General features: G+C 32.1%; 1 protein-coding gene across 3 annotated transcripts in view; it reads left to right on the top strand.

The window, feature by feature from the left end:
• The first annotated feature begins 2,120 nt into the window (after positions 1-2,120).
• POT1 (protection of telomeres 1) overlaps positions 2,121-23,336 on the top strand; it is a 76,736-nt gene continuing 55,520 nt past the window's right edge. Inside the window, exons 1-7 of one of the 3 annotated variants that reach the window (XM_012551010.3) lie at positions 2,121-2,316; positions 3,343-3,519; positions 9,320-9,392; positions 11,395-11,486; positions 16,555-16,662; positions 20,398-20,445; positions 22,176-22,290. In XM_012551010.3, the coding sequence (XP_012406464.1) occupies positions 3,397-3,519; positions 9,320-9,392; positions 11,395-11,486; positions 16,555-16,662; positions 20,398-20,445; positions 22,176-22,290 (559 nt within the window). In that variant the 5' untranslated portion in view covers positions 2,121-2,316; positions 3,343-3,396. Of the gene's footprint in view, positions 2,317-2,724; positions 2,938-3,342; positions 3,520-9,319; positions 9,393-11,394; positions 11,487-16,554; positions 16,663-20,397; positions 20,446-22,175; positions 22,291-23,336 lie in introns of those variants that run through there. The other 2 variants (XM_012551009.3, XM_031938978.1) reach the window with 2 other exon arrangements.

Genomic DNA, 23,336 nt, shown 5'->3' with positions numbered 1-23,336 from the left:
GTTCTGTCAGACATAGATAGTGTCTGAGCTCAGATTTGAGCTCAGTCCTTACTGATTCCCTGCCAGGCCCTCAATCTACTGTGCCAACCCTGCTTCTCAACAATAACATTATTTTCATTCAATTCATTTACTCATCAACACTAAAAATATAGTATTACCATATACATAAATATTTCAATTTTTTATTTTCATTTGGTTACATTTGTACATTGTCTGCTACAATTAACATCTACAGCTATGAAGAAACTTTGGTCATCTAATTCAACTCCTTTATTTTACAGAGAAACTATAACCTAAACAAATTAGGGAACTTGCTCAATGTTTCATAAATACTACAGAGAGATGAATTAAGAGAATCCTGATGATGAATCCTAACCCTGTTCAGGGCTCAGTGCAATATTTGGGCTTCTTAAAATTTTTCCACTCATGACCCTTTTTCCCCCCCAACACATTTTTATACAACTCCAGGTAAATAACACAAATATGTATCAAATAGGTATACAAATAAATGTTTATTAATAACAAAAAATAAAGAAATATATTTTAAAACATTTCTTTGGTATACATACAATTTTATCATTAAAAATGAAAACAGTTTTGTATACTAATGAGATGGATGGTTTGGCTTATTTTTACAGAAAGAATTAAATCTTGGTCGAATATTTGATACCTTGTATTGCTGCCAAATTTTTCACGACCTCCACATTCAATTATGCAATCCCATATAGGCATGACTAGTTAGAGAAGCTTTTCTTTATACTACACTGATTTTGTTGCTTACTTGGCTATCAACTAAAAGAAACTATTTTGTACAACTTATTAGAAGTTTTACAATCTTTGTGCTGAATGTCCACACTTCTCATCTTTAAAAATGATTAAAGGTTTATTTATTCTTCCAAATTGATAATTAAACCAATAAATGTATCTTACTACCAATATGGGGAAAAAAAATCCTTCCTTTCCAGTTTGATATAAAACCATATTTCATAATCTCGATGTGTCAGCTAGTTTTCAATCCACACAAATGTTTAATAATAAGTTCATTTTGATTGATTTTAATGGAAATTTAGGAAATTATTAAGGGTTTGTTTTATATATATATATATATATATATATATATATATATATATATATAAATATCATATTTTTTCAGCCATTAATTTTATAATTCAATTCAAGCTAATTATTAGTCATCCCTTTCAACAACGATGACAAATACACACACACACACATTTCGGGTGGCTGGGAGGGGGAGGCAGGGTTCCTTTGGCTCTCTTCCAATCTATCATTTGGTTATAGAGTTTAAACTATCCCTCAGAATTTGCAATTTCACCAATGGTGTCCTGTATTTCACCTATTCCTTTTTAATTGCAATTGACCTAGCATTCTTTTTTAATCATTCAAATAGTTCGTGGGTTAGTGAAGTGTTAATTTCTCCAAGTCTTGGGCTCACTCCTTTGGCAGCGCACTGGACAGTGTTTACTGACTATTCCTGAAAGATACCACTCAGTCTTTTACTCTTCTCAAAATAGATTCAATACTTAAAAAGTTCAAGTGATTCTTTGAGATAAAGATTAAACAGAAAGATGACTTTTTCAGAAAAAGATCTTTCACAAAAACACCTGATCAACAAGTCATCATTTTTGGAGTGCAGGAGCTGAAACTTGGGTGAAATATTGAAACCCCTGCTCCACTACTCCCTACGAGAAAGCCTACAAACCATTTAATCCCTCCAGATTCAGTTTTCTCACGCGGAGTACGTCCCCGATAGCTTTGATGAACTCAATGGAAAGGCCGTGGGCTGCTGAGGGAGCGCGGCGGTGTGATTCACCTTTAATAGTTGGTGAGCCTGGGCAAGCCACTTGGCTTCAATTTCCTCATCAGTAAAATGAGCGGGAGAAAGAATGGACAACCATTTTTTTTTTTTGCTTAATAATGGGATTACGAGGAGTCGTGAATACGCGCCTGGAACGATTAAATAAGAAAAAAATAAAGGATGTGGAGTAGTTGATCTCACTTAGCCCTTCGCCGTCACAGTGGGGTATAGAACCTCAAAGATTTTTTTCCAACCAGACGACCGGTTCAGAGATACGAAGTCCACAGTTTCAAGAAACCTCACTTTTAAATCGTCTAGGCGGATAACAGAGCAAAAAGAGAATTTTTCAGAGAGACGACTTGCCAGAAAAAGGGAACCAGGAAATAGCGTCATGTCATCAATGCGCAAGCGCCGGCTGTCGCGCATGAGCAGAACGAATTTACCGACGTAGCGTCGCGTAGCGTCTTCCGCACTTCCGGAGTTTGTGGGTCGCAGCGCGGGTGAGTTAGCTTGCGTGCCCGGCGAAGGAGCGGGTCCTCTCCACCGTGAGGCCCACTGCGGGTCCGAGTTGGTGCTCTGGAGGGAGGAAAACAAGTGGGCCCGAGGCTAGTCAGGGCAATTTGAGGTGGACGAGTAGTCGCCTAAAAGCATAGTCGTTGCATCTTGGTGGTTTGGGCGCCGACTTTGTTTGCGGAAGTTATCCCTTCCACTTAGAGTAGCATCATTGGGACCACTATTCCTATTAGTACTCTACATTGGAGCCGGACACCTTCCTCCCTGTTGTTGGTGGAGTAGGATCTCGTCCTCTCGCCACTGTGCCGACGAGCAAAATAAAGGCAAAGTGGAATGATCCGAGGCCACGCAGCTTAGCGCCGTAGTTTTTTTTTTTTAGTAGGGCTTTTTTTTTTTTTTTTTTTTTTAGTCAACTAGTCAGCGTTTATTAAGCGCAAACTACGAGTCAGGAACTGCTAGGAGCAAAGAATACAATGAAAATCAGTCCCTGCCCACAGGGAGCTCACATTCTAATCGTGAACACAAAACGCCAGCCACTGGAAAAGATAAAATCGGAAGTGACCTTCTCAGAGGAAAGGCACTAATGTTAACTGAGCATCTTGCAGAAGGTGGGGGCTTAAAAAAAGCCTTGGAGGACTTAAAAACGTGAGGGACGTTAGTTTCCTCCATTGTTAAAATAAGACCGTAGGAGTTTCAAATGATTTTATTTAAAACACTGTAAACCTCAAAAATCGTGTTGAAAAACGGTTATTATTATGAAAATGCTTTTGTACATTCAAGGGACCTATTGTCGATTTAGAAAAAAAAAAATAAAGTTTATGCCACAATAGAATGCTAAATAATGTAATTTATAGGGAAAGTACAAGGGGACACGTGTATGTAAAGGAGATGGAACTGAGCATCAGTCTTAGAATCCTAATTTGTAGTTTTATCTTTCGTTAATTTGTAGTAGCTGCCAAACTTGGGAATTGTGGCAGTGTATTTCAGTTTTATGGTTATTTTTGTGCTCTCAGAAAAATACTATCAATCAAGAAGTAATCTAATTGGAGTTGGTTTTAAATGCAAATATGCCAGTTCACCTAATAAAGGAAGTCAATGGAGTGCCTGAAGTTCAATTACCAAGCCACTTAGAAGAAGTGGATTTAAGAACTCTACAACTTGGTTGTGATTATTCCAACAAATTTATTCAGGTAAGGAGTTTAAATAATTCAAAATTCCTTTTCTTCAAGAAAGTATATTAATATGTATAATGTTTGAATGTGTGTGTGTGGGGGGGTGTTTCAATCATATACTCAACAGAAGATAATATATAATATTTAGAGATCCCACAGGTTTTCCCTATTATCTGATTTCTATTCACATTCACTTATCTTACTTTTCCTTTCAAAGTTGGAGGGGTGGGAGAAGCCTAAATTCAGACAAACCAGCAACTAGAATTAGTTAAACATTAGAATTTTTTAAAACATATGGGATACAAATTACTATCCCTGCCCCTAAGGAGCAACATTCTAGTTCTGAAATTCACTGCCCAGAACATAACTAATTGCTTTTCAACTTTTCCCTTTGCCTTCCCTTACCATACCCTACTTTTTGTCTACGGTGACATTTATCTCCTGGGCCCGCTTCATTCTCTCCCAGACTATCATCACCCCCAAACTCTTCTTTCTGTTTTCTTTTTCCCTCTTGACCTTCGGGTGAAATAGTTCAGTTTTACACTGTCTTCTTGAACCCTTGGCTCCCTTATATCAGCAGTTGCACCCTGCCAAGCCTCAATCTTGGATGATTTCCCACCATCTGCTATCTTTGATCCTAATACCTCCAGGATCTAACACAAAATCCTCTGGTTAGCATTCAGAGCCCTTCATAACTCATATTCCACAGTTTTTCTACTCTTACAAATGTCCTTACCTCCATGATAGTGGTTTTGCTGTTTGATGAATAAGACCTCTTGGCTTTGGGGATTTTCTCCCACTACCCCTCCTTTTCCCCTCCCCCCCATTTCCTTCCTCTCCTCCTCCCCCGCCCCCTTTTCCTAGAATACTCTCCCTCTTCATGTCTTCCTCTGGCTGCCTTTAAGTATTAAATAAAATTCCTCATTTCTGGGAAGCTTTCCTAATCTCTCTTAATCTTTATGTCGCCCTCTGTTAATTATTTCCTATTTATCCTGTATATAGTTTGTTTATACATATTTGTTTTCTTGTGATTTCCCTAATTAGATTGTGAGCTCTTCGAGGACCCCCTGCATTTCTTTGTTTGCACAGTGCTTTGTACAGTGCCTGACATATAATAAATGTTTAATAAATGATTATTAATTTACTAAAGGAAGAAGACAGCATGAAAAAGGGAGCTTAAAAGTTGGATAAAGAATGTCTGCACTGCCTCATAGAACCTTGCTTTACTTGTAACTTGAAAGTTTTTAATAACATTTGTATATTCCTTAATTATATTTGTCAAATTTTAATGAAATCTCATTAGATATTTCACCTGGACAAAGGACTGAAAGAAGCTGAGAGTCTTAATAGTCAACTGACAATACACATTGCTGTTTGAATCTTTATTACTCTTCCTTATTATTCTTCAAATCCTAACCATGTTAGTCATTTAGTTATTATATTTGTCTTGTTGTAATGTTTAATATCCTAAACAGTTTCAGCTACCATGTTTTGACACGATCTTTAGATATTTTAATCTTTGGTTATTATATATACAAAAAATTAGGTAATACTAATTAGACTATAGGTAAACTATCCAGGGGTCCTCAAACTTTTTAAATAGAGGGCCAGTCCACTGTCCCTCAGACTGTTGGAGGGCCAGACTATAATAAAAACAAAAACTTTGTTTTGTAGGCCTTTAAATAAAGAAACTTCATAGCCCTGGGTTAGGGGGATAAACGTCCTCAGCTGCTACATCTGGCCTGCAGGCCGGAGTTTCAGGACCGCTGCATAGACTATAGGCAATACTGATAGGGCCATAGATATACTGAGGATTTTTTTCCTTTATGTTGCATTCATTGTTTGAATTATCCTCCTAGTTTTGCTGTGCTCTGTATTCATCCCACTCTTTCCAAGTTTCCTTGAATTCTTTATATCGGTCATTTCTTATAGCATGTTTTAATATTTTCATAAACCACACTTCTTCTGTTTATTTAAAGGCAACCATGAAGAATTTAAAATACATTTTCACTTCAATAAATGTTATAAGTGCTGACTAGGTTCCTAATGTAACATAAAATCCCCTATTACCCTAGAATATAGCTAATTTATTATTAGCTAATCATTTCAGTTGCTTGCTACTACAAAAAAAATGTATTTTCCTGTATTTGACTATAGTATATATGCATAGTAATGAATAATACATGTACATTGCTGAGTCAGAGGTAATGATTTTATTAGTATAATTCCAAATTATTTCCATAGTGGTTCAGCCAATTCACTGCTCCACCAATAGTGTTTTTTGTAAGTTACCCTTTTCCCCCACTTTATTTTATAATATATGCTCCTTTTATTTGATCATAATGTTAAATGGGAATTGTTCACATGTGTAGAATATCAATCTTTTCTTCAGTAATCTGTAATTATTACATAAACATTTGTTAATTTCATCTCTACTTTTCAGCAAAGATTTATAGTATAGTATTCTAGTAAGACATAATTAGCCTTTCAAAATATATTGATTCACATTTAGTGGTATTTTCTTAATTGGTATACTGCTTGTTTCAGATTAAGATATATGTATCAAAACAAATAAAAAACAAACAGCAAGTTTGATGTTAAACCATAATCTGTATCTTATATTTTTAATCCTAGTAGATATCTATTGTTCTCATGTTTATTTTTTAATTTATTTAAAAGATCCACAAATCTATTAATCCTTGATAATATAGCTAATTAGTAATATAATTTAATGATATTCCTGTCTTATAGTAAAATACTGTATTGAAAAAAAGATGAAAAAGCGTTATTCTGATTTATTTTATTTTTAACTATTTTATTTTCTGAATCTTAACTATATTATATGAATGTACTATTAAAATTTAATTTTATAGATGCTTTTTAGAAATATTCATTGGATTTTTACCATTTTGAATATCTTTTCTACCTAAAGTCATTGAATTTATAAAAGATTAACATTAATATTTACTGAATGAAGTATTTGGAATCTGTGTAGTAAAATTAACATTTTTACTAACTGAATAAAGTATTTTACTTTTTGTGGCAGCAGGCATTAGGTATCTTATTTTAGGGCAGTTCCTGGCTAATTAAGTCATTTAATAATATAATAATGGATAGTCATTTCAGCCATGTCAGACTCTTCCTAATCTCATTTGGGGTTTTCTTGGCAAAGTTAATGGAGTACTTTTTCCTTTTCTGGTTCATTTTCCAGATGAAGAAACTGAAGCAAACAAGAATAAGTGACTTGTCCAGAGTCACATAGTTAAGTATTTGAGAATGGTTTTGAACTCATGTCTTCCAGACTCCAGGCTGTCCCAGGCTTTACATAAATGAAAAAAAAGTTAATTGTACTTTTTACTTGTGGGACCACAGTTTTAAAACTTAGTGATTTAATAGGTAAAGTAGCACAGTCTCAAAGGTAGCAAGTTTCATAAAGTAGTAAGCTAATTTCTTTTTTTTTTTTTTTTCAAAAATAATTTTTAGAATAACTTTAATGAACGTTTCATTACATTGAAGATACATGATTTTTTCAATGTAGATATTACATCCTACACCTAACAACCCCCTGATTACTTATAATTATCTTCCATCATTGCCAAGACTGACAAATTTCCTCTGTAGCCAATCTAATAATGATGAATCCTTTTGAACTTTTTTTAAGTTTTCATACAAGGGAAATATAATCTACCACCAAGCTCAAACTTGAAGTCTTTATGTAATTTAGCCTAACCTCTGAAAACATAGGACCAACTAAATCCATTGCTGTAATGATTCATCTTAGTAGGGCTGTTTTTAGTTAAAAACCATACCAATATGTTCAGAATTGGCATTTGAAACAGACATTTCTTGATTTATGAGTAGTGGCATATGTATAACTTATTCATACAAATGATTGTCTATCACCAGCTCCTAATACTCCCCTTTCTCTCACTCAAAAACTGAAACTTGTCTGATAGTTAACAATATGAAGTTGTATACAATATTTAGCATATATGAGGATGCTTTTATAAGTTTTCCTTTTAAAGCAATCTCATCTACCTATACCTTCATATTGTCTTTTTAACACTTTACCGATATTTTAGAAAAACTTCGTTTTGTTTACATTTGTGTCAGAAAATAATTAATCCTGACTGACAGGTATGAGTAGTACTACAAATACATCAGTAATATGTAAAGAAAAACACAATTTTTAAAGTTAAAATAAGTAGATGTGTTAAAGAAATAGTACTCTTATTTCTAAAGTTTTACAGAGTCCCCAAAATTCACTTCAGGATTTTCATCTATCCACTTAATCTCTTATACAGTTCATCCTACTGGTCCTCCCTCAAACATTAGATTAAATATATATATATATATATATATATATATATATATATATATATATATATACCCTGTTTTTATATACACTTATTACCCAATTTTTAGTGTGATTGGGTTTTTAGTTATTCATGTTTTTTTCCTATATATTTTCATTGTTAATGTCCTGTTTTGGAGCTATATTCTAGGATAATAGGGGATTTTATGTTACATTAAGAACCTAGTCAGCTCTTATAACATTTATTGAAGTGAAAATGTATTTTAAATTCTTCATGGTTGCCTTTAAAACAAAGAAAGCTCAACTGGAAAACTTTGTATATTATGTGTTTTCCTTAGTTGTTATATAAGTAGAAAAAAAATAGGCTAATTAAAAAAAAAAGAAGTTCTGGCCATTTCAGTTCAACAAAAATTTTACAATTGGTCATTGGATGTATAACACTATAACTAGATTTTGGATAAGACGTAAAGTTTACGTAAGATAGACCAATTGTTGAGATAGCTTTTAATTGGTGTCCTTGCTTTACTCTCCTATCTATTTTGGACAGAATGGCTGAATTGATATCAAAGCATGACTCTGGCTCTATTACCATCCTGCTTAAGCAGCTTTGCTAGCTCCCTAAAGCTATCTACAATCTTGTTCCAGCTTCTCTCTGCGTATTGATTTCACCTTTAGTGCCCTTCATTTACTCTTTGTTCCTGCTAAAGTGGTCTGTGTTGAACTTTATATGGACATTACATCTCATGCTTTGGGATAATAACTCTTTGCATAAGCTTTCTGTCCTCTATGCCCTGCTTGCTTTTCTTTTTCACTTTCACCTCTTGAAATTTCTGGGCTTAGATGAAATAACACTTTCTTCAGGTGTCTTTTCTTGAACTTTTTTGTTGTTAGTCTCCCCATGCTCCTCCAGAATTACATCATATTTACATTTATGGTATGTTGGTATTTATTAGTGTGCATAGTGTTTTCCTGTAGTAACTCTGAAAATTTTGTTTTTGCCTTTGTATCCCTACCCCTAAGCATAGTGCCTTGTACATAGTAGGCTTATACATAAGCATAATAAACACTTACCAAATTGAATTAAATGAGTGTTTGAAGGGGGAAATTTATTTAAAAAAGGAGTAGATGAACCTGAGTAATTCAGGCTTTATATCAGTTATTAAACCTGATGAAAAACAGTCCCCACCTGAATGATGTGCAGTTGTGCCTTTATTTTTATTATTTTTTTATTTTTTGGCTGAAGGTCTCAGGAATACTTATATCCTGGCCTTTATTGAATTGTCATGAAAGGGTAGGTTACTAGAGTATCTAGACATTTACAGAGCATAGGTATTTTTCTATAAGTGAGATGAGCCTCAGTTTTTATTCCATCAGAATTACTTCTGGACTCAGCATAATGTCTGTAGATCTTTGTTGAAATTGAAATGCAATTTCCCAGTGCCTTTCGAATGTTGATTAATTGCCCTTTCCCCTTACCTCCCTTTTTTGTTTTTAAATTTTCAGGGGACAGTTTCACTTATCTACTCTTTAACTCAGCTTGAAGATGGAACAGCCTTTTTGAAGATAATATTACAAGGTGCGTAATATAAATAACAGAAGTTTTTATAGCAATCATCCATTTAGAAGGAAACCTTTGTTTTATAGTCTTATATTAAAATTCTTCCCTCAGTTGTCCAGTATTCATCACAATTTAATCCCATATCACCTTTTCAACATTTTTCCTACTACTCAGCCACAAAACCATTTGCTCTTATCCGAACATATTTTGTACATTCTGATTTATGTGAAAGAATTGAGATGTTTACTTTGCATTACACAGAAAACTCAGGCAAGACATGTTAGCTGACTGCTCAGTGATTGCATGAACGTTGGCTTCATGACAGAAATAGGAGCAAAAGGTAGAAACTACAAGGGATGTATATTTAATGTCAGCAAAATTGTCCTAAGCATTGGAGAGTTATCCAAGAGTGGAATGGACTACTTCGGGAAGTAGTAAGTTTGCCTTAGAATTCTCCATGAAGATTGTGGATTTGATTTGTTAGGCGTGTTATAGTGGGCATTCCTTTTGACTTGGGTATGTCTTAGATGTGCTCACTTATCTTAATCATTTCTATATCATTTTTCTCTTCACATAGCTACAACTAGTTTAATTCTTTTATCATTTCTCACTGTTCTTTTGCAATAGCATTCTAACTGTTCTCTCACTCATCCTCAAGCTTCACCCAGTTACAGTACATTCTTTTCTCAGCTGCCAAGATATATTTACAGTCTTCAAAAAAGAATCTAAGCTCTTAATAGAGACAGCATTCATTCATTTGATAAATATTCATTGAGCATCTAATAGAAACAAATCACTATACCTCATGTTGTGGGAAGATATATTAGAATATAAACTAGTTTCTGAATTCATAGGTGCTTCCATGGCATAATGGAAGGAATGCTGTACCTGAGTGCACATGTACTTCAGAGACTTAGTAACTGTGTGAACTGAGTTAATTAATCTCACCCAGCCTGGGAGTCCTTGTTTTGAAATGGGAATAATAGCGTCTGTATCCCTGGCTTGCTGTGAGAATTAAATAAGACAATTTATGTAAGCTGAATGACAAATCTTAAAGTGATATTTAAAAGAGCTATAATAATCAGAGAGTCTAGAATCTAATTACAGTTTGAATATTTACAAAGTTCTGAATGAGTAAATATAAACTAATGTAGTCCAAGCAAAATATTGTTAGTAGATGAGTGGTTACACTTCAGTTATAGTTCATCAGGGAAAGGTTCTTGGAAGATTTTGAACTGATACATATACAATGGAGAGAAAGGAAATGTTGCTGCACCTGTGGTAAAGTATGACATGGATTATATTTAAGTAGGAAAATCTTTTATGTCTATGCATATATATGCACACATATACACATATATATAATGTATTATGTAAAACAATTTGCTTATGCCTTTTGCATGTTGTTGGCAAATTTTTTTTAAGGGTTATTATTTTCATTTCTTTTAACAAGCAAAATTTTGGAAAGAAAAAAGTAGTATGATTCTATTATATTAGTGATGCCAGACCGTGGTATTGAAAATTTTGAGTAAAATAAAAATGTTTTTTATTCAGAACATGAAAAACAATGACAAAACTACATTAAATAAATATAAGGATATTTGATTAGTATTCAAGAGAAAATGAATTTTTTTTGTGTGAACTATTGCAAAAGACCAAATTGAGCAATAATTTCCTTAAAGAAAATTTGTAGTTTAAGAAATATCTATTGAAGAGAATTTGAAGGAAGATAAATACTAGAAGAGTTAAGTTAGGATTTTTAGAAAATTAGGTAAAAGATTAAGTTGAAATTTTTGATGATTTTGTCATCAATGATTAGTAAGAAATTACTTATTATTGTTATAAGTATTTTCTAAATTATTATTGCAGTGTTCTAAGCATTAGAAACTAAACATTTTAATTACAAGTCATAATTTCATTTCAATGAGGATTTTGTATAATTTTGGGTTTTTTAAATCATTTTTCTTTCATGTGAAAAATATTTTATGGCAATGTGTACTTTTTTGTCCATTTTCCTCAGAGAGAGAGAAATTTCATCCAGAGATCAACACAATCAATATATTATTCTTTGGAAATTTAGCTGAGCAGTGTGCAAAAGTTGTGCATCAAGGGGTAAGAAATGTTTATTTTTTATTTAGTAATAAATATCTAGGAAAAAAATAGCCATTTTTGGCCATTTATTCAGTCATAGGGTTTTTTCTTTTTGTTTTTTGTTTGTGTGCTTGCCAGTAAGGCTAATTACTGTTACAATTTTTCTGCTTCTGTAATTAAAAAAAACAACTTTTTAAAATCTGACCTTTTATTTCATTGGTATGGGAAACTCCTGATGAGGAACTTTTATCTATCACTGTAGATGAACACTTTCTCTTTAATTTACTGTCTTGTAAGTTGCTTGGGACCTTGAAACCCAAAGTGATTTGACAAGGATCTTATAGCCACACTATGGTGGAATAGGACATTTGGGTCCAGGTCTTTTTGACTTTGCTGTTTTCTTTCTGTTACCTGCGGTTTTCAGTGTAGCATTTCAACTCCTGGAGATCCCCGAATCTCTTTTCAAGGGACGTAAAGGTCAAAATTATTTTCATAAAAATACAAAGATACTTCAATGTAGTCAGTAATGATACTTATTCTTTGGAGTAGTTATTCCTATGTTTTGGATACTCAACTTTCATCAGAGAGAATTGCTACAATTTTCCCCCCATTTGATAGCTTCTTTTATCCTAATTGGAATTAATTTTGTTTACAAAGAAGCTTTTTAATTTCATGTAACCAAAATCATCTGTTTTCTTTTATAATTGCTTCTATCTCCTGCTTGGTTAAGAAAATATCTCCTACCATATCTATGAAAGTCATATGATCCAATTATTTCCCCTTTTTTTAATGGTGTGATTTGTAATAATTTAATTATGTATCCCATTTTGAACTTAATTTGAAGTATGGTATAAAATGTTAATCTGAGCCTAATAGTTACCAGACTACTTTCCATTTTTTTCCAGTGGTTGCTATCAAACAAGTAGTTTTCTCTTTAGTAATTAATTTTTTTCCCCAATTTAGTTGAACACTATTATTGAATTCCTTTGTTTCTGATTGTCTTTTGTATAGTCTTCTATTTTTCTGTTTTTCTTCTATGATTGTTTTAAAATATGTAAGTAGGTATGTGTCACAGTGAATAGAATTCTGGATTTGCAGTTAGGAAAATCTGAATTTAGATCCCTTCTCAGATACATACTTACCTTAGTATAAGAAGAAAAAACATTAAGTGAAAACATGGAAAAAAAATAAAAGAACATAAAATTACCTGTAAAACAAATAGAGGGGGGAAAAATAATTACTATGTGATGGAATATTACACTGCCATAAGAAATAATGAATGTGATGAATTTCAGAGAAGAATGGAAAGGTCTGTAGGAACTGATATTGAGAAAAATAACCAGAGCCAGAGAAACTATTCATTGACCACAGTATTACAAATTGAACAATCAAAAAAAAATGTTTATGTTGCAAAATTATAGATAACAAACTCTTCTGGAAAGAAAAATATGAAAGAATGTCCTTACCCCAAAATTTGCAGAAGTAGGAGGTCCATAACTGTAGTACATTGCACATGTTTTTCAGATTTTTGATGTGTTTGTAAGATAGGCTTTTTTTTTTTTTTTTTTTTTTTTTTTTTTTTTTTTTTTTTTTTTTTTTTTTTTTTTTTTTTTTTGGTCTTTAACTTTTTTCTGCAGTGTTGCTCTGGGAGACATTGGAGGAAATTTTGGTAATTAAAAAAAATAAAAAAATTTTAAAACTTAAATTAAAAGATCACAAGAAAAGCACATTTTATATAATAGAGCTCAATTTGTAGACCTGTTATGTAAGGTATATATATAAAATGGAAATGCTCATTGTATTTGCTAAATTTTAAATTAAAATTTTTTATAAAAACCTGACTTTTTACTAGAAAATATACTTTTACTCTTTCTTACTCAAATAGCTTTTACTTTCATTTTTTTTTTCCATCCCCTTCATTAGTTGAACTTTTAAGATTCAATGTCTTTTATGGTGATTAGGGGATTTATTGAGAATACTTCCTTTTTTAGGATTCTTCAAATTACTTGAAATTAATATGCAGAGACTAGAAAAAGATCCTTTAGAGTCTTAAAGATATAAAAGTATTCAATAAACATATTTATTCACTCCAATCTCCCTCCCTTTTTTATATTTAGGTAAAGTCATATGAAAATGCAATATACTGTGATTGTAGGAAATTTATAAAATCAGCAAAACAACTATAAAATACTTCACATTAATATTTCACCTAAAGGTGACATGTGGGAAAATGCTCTTATATTTAAATAGACTTTAAACAGGTAGTCATTAAAATAGAATAGAAGTGTACCAGTTAATTAATACTTGTCAGATAACCAAGGATGATAATAGTGGCAAGTAGAGAGAGATTTAGCACCTCCCCCCTCTTTTTTTCTTTAATTTCTTTCTTTTCTCTTTTCTTTTTGTAATAGGAATGGGATGAACAGGTCAGGGGAATAAAAGGCACAATTTATTTTGTCTTTACCCTGGATTAAACTGATTTAGGGCTGAATCAGAATCTTATTAGACTATTTAGTAAGAATTATATTATTAGAAGTTTTAAGGAATCTTTTTTCTCTGTAGCCTCACAGTTTTCCACCAAGAGGTTGTTCAGTTGTTTCAGGAATGTACAACTCTTCATGACTCTATTGAGAATTTTCTTGGCAAAGACCCTGAAATAGTTTGCCATTTCTTTCTCCAAAAAATAGGGTTAAGTTACCTGTTCCAGGGTCACACAGCTAGTTAGTGTCTGAGACCAAATTTGAACTCAGGAAGATGAGTCTTCCTGCAGGCCTGGCATTTTATTCCCCTCACAATCTAGCTGCACTCAAATAGGAATAAATTATTTAAATTAGGAAAACACACACACACACAGACTCACATATGCGCACATACGTATTCCTGGGATCGTAGACTTATATTTGAAACCTTTAAAATCAGAAATCATCCCAGAAGGAAGTTTTTTTAATTGTTGTGTTTGAATAAATTACTGAATTTAAACATGTTCTTTAAATTTAATTTTTTTTATTTTGAATTTAATGAATGTTGAACAACTTAACTTTTTCATATGTAGAGCAGAAAAAGATAAATACGATTCTTCATTATATAGAAATTTTTTTTTAAATTTAAATTTAAATTAAAAAAAATTAAAATTATTAAAAATAATATCAGTATATTTCTTTCAAAGGACTGCTTGACTGTTTTCTTCTGAACTTCCTTCTATTCTAAATATTAAAACAAACTTCATTAAATATCTTTTTTTCTTCCTTATTTTGAGGAGGCAGCATTATTAGGTAGTTCTCTACTCCTTCCTAAGTCAACTCAATTCCAAAAAACAAAAAATCCCCAAAGCCAAAACCACAATCCTTGTAACAGGCATAATCAAGGAAAACAAATCTATATATTTGTCATTCCAAAAATACGTTTCATTTGTTAATCTTGAATCAATCACCTATAGTCAGAATGCTATATTTCCTTATCAGTCCGTTGGAGTTGATCATTTCATTTATTCTAGTTCTTAAGTCTTCTGAAGTTATTTCTCATTACAATGTAATTGTATATTTTATTCTTCTGGATCTGTTAACTTCCCTCTAGCCTTCCCAGATTTCTTTTTCCTTTCATCATTTCATATGATGTGATAATATTCTGTTACTTTGATATATTATAATTTGTTTAGCTATTCTCTTGTTGGTAGCACCCGTTTTCTTTACAATTCTTTATTATAACAAAAAGTGATGCTGTAAATGTGTGTGTGTGTGTGTGTGTGTTTGTATCCTTTTTTGGTGTTTAATTGGATGTTTAAAATTTGTTAGTCTTCATTTTTTTAGAATCTCTCTAGCTTGCTCTCTCTCACTTTTTCTCTCTTTTCTCCTGTACTTCAGCCACTTTTGTTTCTTCTCCAAAGTTTTGGTACGTAGTAAGAGAGTCTCTATGTCATAAAAAGATTACTAGACTGAGGAGTTAAAAGAAACTAAAGTTCCTTTTGCATTTCTGGCTCCAACAAGTCATTTGTTGCAGGGAGAGTTACTGTATATCTTAATTTTGTCACCTACATAATGATGCATTGAATTAATATAATCCTTAAGGTCTGTTTCAGCTCTAAAATTCTGTGAGTTTATGAGATAAAAAAGTTAAACCTCAGAGTTAATATGTGAATTCTAAACTTTTATATTTCCTAATATTTTGGCATTAATTCATATGTTAATTTTGTAATAATAATGATTCACTAATATACTTCTCTTGCCTTTTTCAAGGGAAAGTTTGTCTTTAAATGTAATGTGAAATTCTTAAGTGTTTTGTAATTGAATCAACTATTAGTTCATTTTGTTTTTCATTCACACAAAGATATTCAGATTGAGACTTTTTTTTCTATTCCCTGTTCCTCCCTGCCCCTCTTCTAGTTCTATAATTAAAACTTTCATGAGTTTTTTAATAATTTAGTAAGTTTTTAACATCTTCTTAAATCAGTATAAAAAACTAACAAATTTAGTTGTGAATAGAAAAATTAAAACCTTTAGAAGAGAAAGTTGATAAATTATTGGCACTAAATCTTAGGTTGTTATGGTAACAATGACAATGACATGTTACTTTCTTAAGAATCATAAAATTTAAAAGTACATGACACTTTAGAAGTTACCTCAACTATACTTTTATTTTAAAGATGAACTGAGAATCTGGTTCTTTAGCAAATTAAGGTGACACAACTGCAAAACTTCAATTTGAACTGGTCTTCAGACTCCAAATCCAGTAATCTTTCAACTAAATTAAAATTCTTTTTTACTTAAAAATGTTATTAAAAACATTTTTCCCAAAGTGTTTTTTTTTTTTTTTTTTAATTTCTTTTCTCCTTTGTTGCCAAGGAAAAATTTTTATTTCTTAGAGTCATATGTCATCAAATAAACACATGAACACATCAGCTATTGTTTGTAAAAATGATTGATATAGGTATGTGCTGTTTTCTTTTGGGGGTGGGGAGGTTTTAAAGTAAAAAATTTGTGTAAAATCATCACTTATTCAAATGGTAGGGTTGTTTGTATGTTTGTTTTGAGGACTATGTATCTTTCTTTTTTTGAAATCACTTTTTTTTCCCTACTTTACACTCCATCAATAGGACACTATTGTAGTGACTGGATTTGTTTTGGAGGAGACGTCCTCTTCAAGTGAACATAATACGAATTGCTTGCAATTGAAAATGTCTCCAAATGAATCTACTGCTTATGTGAGTACACATTTTCTGCTTTGCTTATGTTATATTTAGTAATTAATAAAAACAGCTTTGAATAGAAATAGAATTGCCATATCAAGTCATATGTTCTAAACTTTTTATAAAATTTTTTTTGCCTTCATTATGGAAACTTAAAAATTTTGAATGATTGGGATAAGAAGATCGTAGTGAATGTAAAACTTTATGGTAGCAGTCCTTTCGTTTAATTGCAACTTTGTTGTCTTCCAGTTTTACTTATAATGAGATTATCAGTATGACTATATTTAAGAATAGTGGTTGAGAAAACATTAGGTTTGTAAATGAGAGATCTTTGATTTTGAAAAGGGACATTTCTATCTAGCAATAAAGTCCAGGTGATTTGGAAGAGAACGAGAGAGGAACAGTGAGACAGGGTTTGATCCTGATGCAAAACTCAGTTCCTGGCTATCTTTTCTAATTTTAACTATACTTTCACTCAGACTCCTTGAGTCATTGGTCATAATAGAGGAGTCAGAAATGTTCTTTCCTTCCCCATTCATTTCTAAAAGCTCTCTACCACATGTACCTTTGATCTTGTCCCTTCCCATCTTCTCTGGCAAATTGTTACTTCTGTCATCTTCCTTCCCTTTTCTAACTTTTAGTCTCTCCCTCTTTACTACTTCCTTTTCTTTTGCTTTTTTCTTCCTTAAAAAACCTGAACTTGATCCTACCATTGCTGCTGGCTGTTTTTTCCTCTTATCAGCTAAACTCCTTGAAGATGCATTTTAAACATGGTGCTTTTATTCCTTTTCTATTTTTTCCCCTTTTCGTCTGAATCTGACTTAATGTCTTCGTCAACTTAAAGTGCTCTTTTCAAAGGCATCAATAATATTACTTAAGAGAAATTTCATTGATATATTTTGTTTTTCATTATCTAAATTTCTATCCATATTTCTCCCCCATTTTCTACAGTGGTCTCAATGATTTTCAGATCTCCTAGCTTTTTCTTAGTCCTCCTTAATCTGGAACTTACTATTGAGATGAAGGAACAACATGGGCAGGGAGCTTCTGGGATGAGAAGACAGATGAAGAGTAATGTTAATGTTTGCAGAGTGAATATCAGAGGGAGGAGAAGTTTTAGTAACAAGGTTCTTTCTCAGTTTTCCTCCTTATCTGATCTCTCTTCTGTCTCTCAGTAAACAGAGGTGTTTCTAAGACTTTTTCCTGGTTCCCTCCTTCTTTTCTCAGTTGGTGATTTCAAGTTTTCATCTCTATATAGATGGTTCACAAATATGTATATCCAGTTATAATCTTTATCCTAGGTTACACTCTTGTATTAGCAGTTGCCTTTTGGAGTCTGAAAGTAAATATCCCATGGACATTTTAAACTCAACAAGTCCAAAACTGAATTCATTATTTTTCCCTAAAAATGAGTTTTCATTTTACTGTTAAGGGGATCGACATGCCATACTCTTGTCACCTCATTTCACAGCCTTGACATAATCCTCAGTTCCTCATCATACTCATCCCACATATATATTTCTGTTGTCAATTCTTGTAGTTTTTACCTTCAGAACATTATGTCTCCTTCTTTTTACTCGCACAGTTACATCTATTTTTGCTTTTGCTTTTCTGAGATCGTGAGTACTAATCCTACATTTTTTCTTCAGCTGAAGCACAACAGATTCTGCTTCAGCCCCTTATTTTAACTATGTGGCTGTTTCAAGTGTATTACCTTTTAGAAACATATTGTTGGCATTCTGGAGAGTAGTTTGGAACTATGCTCAAAAAGTTATCAAACTGTGCATACCCTTCGATCCAGCAGTGTTACTACTGGATTTTTTTCCCAAAGAGATTATAAAGAAGGGAAAGGGACCTATATGTGCACGAATGTTTGTGGCAGCCCTCTTTGTAGTGGCCAGAAACTGGAAACTAAGTGGATGCCTATCAGTTGGAGAATGGCTGAATAAATTGTGGTATATGAATATTATGGAATATTATTGTTCTGTAAGAAATGACCAACAGGATGATTTCAGAAAGGCCAGGACCAGAAGATCATTATATACTTCAACAACAATACTATATGATGACCAGTTCTGATGGACCTGGCCATCCTCAGCAATGAGATCAACCAAATCATTTCCAATGGAGCAGTAATGAACTGAACCAGCTACGTCCAGAGAAAGAACTCTGGGAGATGACTAAAAACCATTACATTGAATTCCCAATCCCCATATTTATGCCCACCTGCATTTTTGATTTCCTTCACAAGCTAATTGTACAATATTTCAGAGTCTGATTCTTTTTGTACAGCAAAATAACGGTTTGGTCATGTATACTTATTGTGTATCTAATTTATATTTTAATATATTTAACATCTACTGGTCGTCCTGCCATCTGGGGGAGTGGGTGGGGGGTAAGAGGTGAAAAATTGGAACAAGAGGTTTGGCAATTGTCAATGCTGTAAAGTTACCCATGCATATATCCTGTAAATAAAAAGCTATTAAATTTAAAAAAAAAAAAAAAGAAAAGAAAGAAACATATTGTTAGATTCTGGTTTCTAATTCCATTTTGCTATTGACTTTTAGCTAATAGGTAAGTTCATCCCATTCACATTCATAGTTATAATTATTAACCATTTTCTTCCATTATGCTTTCTTCTATTTTTCTTTATTTTTCTCTTTTTATTCTGTTCTTCCTCAGAAGTCTTTGTTGCTTCTGACTACTGCCTCCCTTAATTTGTTTTGCCTTTTTTCATTCTCCCTTAACTCAAAGTGAGGTTCAACTATTGCCCTTCTTTCCCCCAACTTCCCCGCCACTATAAATGCATTTTTTTATGTGAGGAAAATTTCCCCATTCTACTTTTCTCTTTCTCCTCCCAAAGCCATCCCTCTTCCTCACTAAATTTTTTTTTTTTTGAGATCATCTCAGCATAATCAACTCATACCCATGCCCTTTGTATATGTAGACTCCTCCTTACTGCCCTAGTGAAGTTCTTAGGAGTAATATATATATCTTCCTTCCATATAAGAATGTAAATAATTTACCTTTACCAAATGGAGAAGTCCAGAAATTTGAAAATGAATTCAACCAGTTCGGGAAAAGGAGATAGTTTTGCTAAAAACCTTGAATCCTTTCTCTCATCCTCTTGTCCACTTCTTTAAGACTAATTTGGATATCAGCTGATAAACAGGAACACTAGAAAAATTCAAAATTAGACTTTAAATCTTTTTGCTTTAAAGTTTTAATGCTTCTTGACTCAGTGTAAAGTAGTTGTTTTCATATTGTCAGTAATTAGAATGTGAGATCCTTGAGATCAAGGATCTTGTCCACATCTTTCTTTATATCCCTAGAACTAAGCACAGTGACTGGCACATAATGGGTGTTTAATAAATGTCAATTGATGACAATGATTCTGATGAAGATGAATTGGTGCCTGAGGAATTAGCAGTATATGATATATACCATCCCTGTTAGCCTGTTTGCTCCTAAAATTGTACTGAGAATGCTTTCAATAAGCCTACAAAGGATGAAGTAACACTCTAATAGATTCAGAAGCAGGAATTCAGTCCACCTGAGCAGTACTGTGTAGAACATTAAAAATAAAAGAATAATAGTAAGATTTGAAAAATAGCTTTACATAAAAATTGTGTATTTTTATACCATTTTTGGTTTAGGCTAATATTGTATAAACCAACTCACTATAATGATAGTCTTGATGATACTTTGTTAAAATATATCTATAGATAAATCTCTTTATTCATTTTTCAGATTTATGTTAAATATGACACAGTTATTTCTGAGGAACCTATATGTTTGGTAAGTTTGGATTCAATTTTGACAGTAATTTTAATTTAATGACAGTAATTGCTAATAAATAATTGGATTTTTAAATTATTTCACTAAAATTAAGAAACAAATTCTTCCACTAATCTTTATGAATGAAAAAATTAACAGTTTTGGTTTATTAAGACTGGTTCAGTATTGTTCTGCATATATGACATTTTATATAAGCCATCTCTGCAAAGCAAAAATTGTAAAAATCAAGTTATTCATATAAAATAACCATCTTCGTATCAAATTTCACACTATCATTAATATCATGAGGGCTTTTTTTTTTAAATAGAAAATTAGAAAATATTTTTCCTACATGATCCGTATATTTATATTTTTTCTATATATTTTCATCAGTTTTGATCATTATATATTTGCTCACTTAAGTTAGTGAAAACATTTATATGTTTTATTCTAAAGAATATTGAGTTTAGAAGCCAAAAGCCTAGTTTCAAGTCTTATCTCATACTGCTGTCTGCTCCAAACATAACACTTGGCTCTTTAGTACTTCCAGTTCTTCATCTGTAAAGTGATGGAGTTAGACTAAATTAAGACCCTCCAAGGTCTAAATTTTGTGATGTTCTAATTTTTCCTTATTTTTGTTTGTTTTATAATTTAATATAAAGATAAAGGTGATTGTTTAATTGGAAGGGTCACTTAGCCTTCTTCACATTGAGAGTAGAAAATCAGACTCTCCCATTAGCCTGCTTTGTGATTTTGTGTGGGTTTTAATTTCCCAAACCATCAGACAAATAAGTTGAATTAGATAATCTCTAAAGTCCCTTTCGGTTCTCTCTCTATAGTTTTCACCAGAGAAAAGAGTAATCAATGAAAGTATTTTAAAATGAAAGGGAAAAAAATATTATTCTGCATTGTCTTTGATTTTATTGGCTTTTCAAAGTTAGTATATATAAAGTTGCACTTTGATGCCCATTTATCTGGCAGTCTACTATCCAGCAGCTTCAGCTTTAGGGAAAAGCTAGAAATTTGAGTAATTTAGAAGTAAATGAAGAAGTTTTTGTACCAGTACATTTTGGAAAGGCTTGGAATTATCTTTTTTCCCCTCGGGCATAGAGTCTATTTAATTTAATCTATAGTTAAATATATAGTTACATATTGGGTTGTTATCTGAAAACACTGATCTTCACTCCTTCCCTAGATTCATTCACGGTGAAAGTTATAAAGTAGAAGAGTGTAGTGGGGAGGGAGAAAAGGACAAAATTCATGGTAATGATAAAGAAGTTTCCATACAGTTCAAGGCCCTTATATGAAATATGAAAAAAATAACAATCCCTATCCTCAGAGAGCTTCTACACTACTCTAAACACAAGCATACATTTAAGTAAATAAAAATATATGCATACTAATAGGAAGTAATTTCCAATAGGTTAGAGTGCTAATAACTAGGCACTCTTACTGATAACAGAAATTCTTTGAGACAAAGGTAAGGAAGGCAAACTTTGCACCTGGGCAAAGTTTGGAGGCATGAGATGGAATAAAGTGAAATAGAGATTGTTGAATGTGTATTGGCAGTATTTCATTAAAAAAAAAAAATGGTTAAAAGAAAATTTTGAAAGGCAAGTAAAATAGTTAAACTTAATTTATCTTAAAATGTTCTTATGTCTAATTTTCCAATTAGGACATATTAACAAAAAAACCCTACTGTATTGCTAAATGTATATATGAAAACATGTTCTATATTTCTATTTATGTAGAGTGTGACACCCAAGTATACATACACACCTCTGAATCAACTTAAGCATGGGTCTATAGTCAATGTATATGGTGCAGTGAAGTTCTTCAAACCCCCTTATCAAAGCAGAGGAACCGGTTAGTATTTAAAAAGTATATTTGTGTTTTAAGATTTTTATGTGGTTGTTCTCCTTTATTGTTTTTTAATTACATGATTGTTTCATAATTTTAAATACTGGACCAAAAATCATATTTGTGAATTGTGATCTAGTGTTCTAGTGACACTTTTTTGGGGTTAAATAACCTTATTTACCAGAATATATTGAAAGCAGATATACAGAATTTAGAGGATCTAAAAAAGAATAAATGAGAAGAAATTAATGAATTAGAAAGTAAGGATTACACTTCATGGAAGTACACAGACATGTACATAATACTATTCTGTGCACTGTCAATTGAACAGGTATTAACTCTGCTCCTTAAAGCAATTCATTATAGCAGAGTTTTTCAAAATGGACAGATAGACAAAAGGACAAATAAAATTGAAAAAGCTATAGAAAGTTAATGAAAGTCATACAACAAAAGCCCAAAACATTTATATTATATAGGTGTTCATTTTTATTTTGTGGAATAATCTAGCCATTCACTCCATTTGCTATAGGAAGAATTTTATTTCCATGTTTTCAAGCTCACATAATATGCAGAGTTCTTCACCCCATAGCCTCTATTTCTTTAAAGAGTTGCTGTGGGGAGGAAAGAAAAAAGTAGAGAGATGTTTTCTTTTCTTTCTTTTTTTTTTTTTTGGAACCAAGGTCTTTTTAATTTTACATTATTCCATTTCAGTTTTGTCTTTGATGTTCTTTTCATTTACTTTATTGTGGTCATCCTACCTTTCTTTTTTTCTGACCCTGCTTACTTCACTTTATATAAGTTTATATAAGTCTTCTCATGTTTTCTGTGTGGTCTTTTTTGAAAGTAAAATGAATGATTATGAAAATGGCCTCTGATGGTCCCTTCCAGCTCTAGATCTATTATCATTTGATTTAGTATTGTTATGATAAATGTCTGCCTCAAAACTTGATGATTAACTGATGAATATATGACCTTGGGATCAAGAATTCTTTGCCGACCAAGTAGCCAGTATAACTTAGTACTTGTTTGCATTTCATGTGATTTTAGGGGAA

Source organism: Sarcophilus harrisii, chromosome 5 (assembly GCF_902635505.1).
Source record: "Sarcophilus harrisii chromosome 5, mSarHar1.11, whole genome shotgun sequence".
NCBI classification, from domain to species: Eukaryota; Metazoa; Chordata; class Mammalia; order Dasyuromorphia; family Dasyuridae; genus Sarcophilus; species Sarcophilus harrisii.
This window is presented reverse-complemented; position numbering and strand designations above follow the sequence as displayed.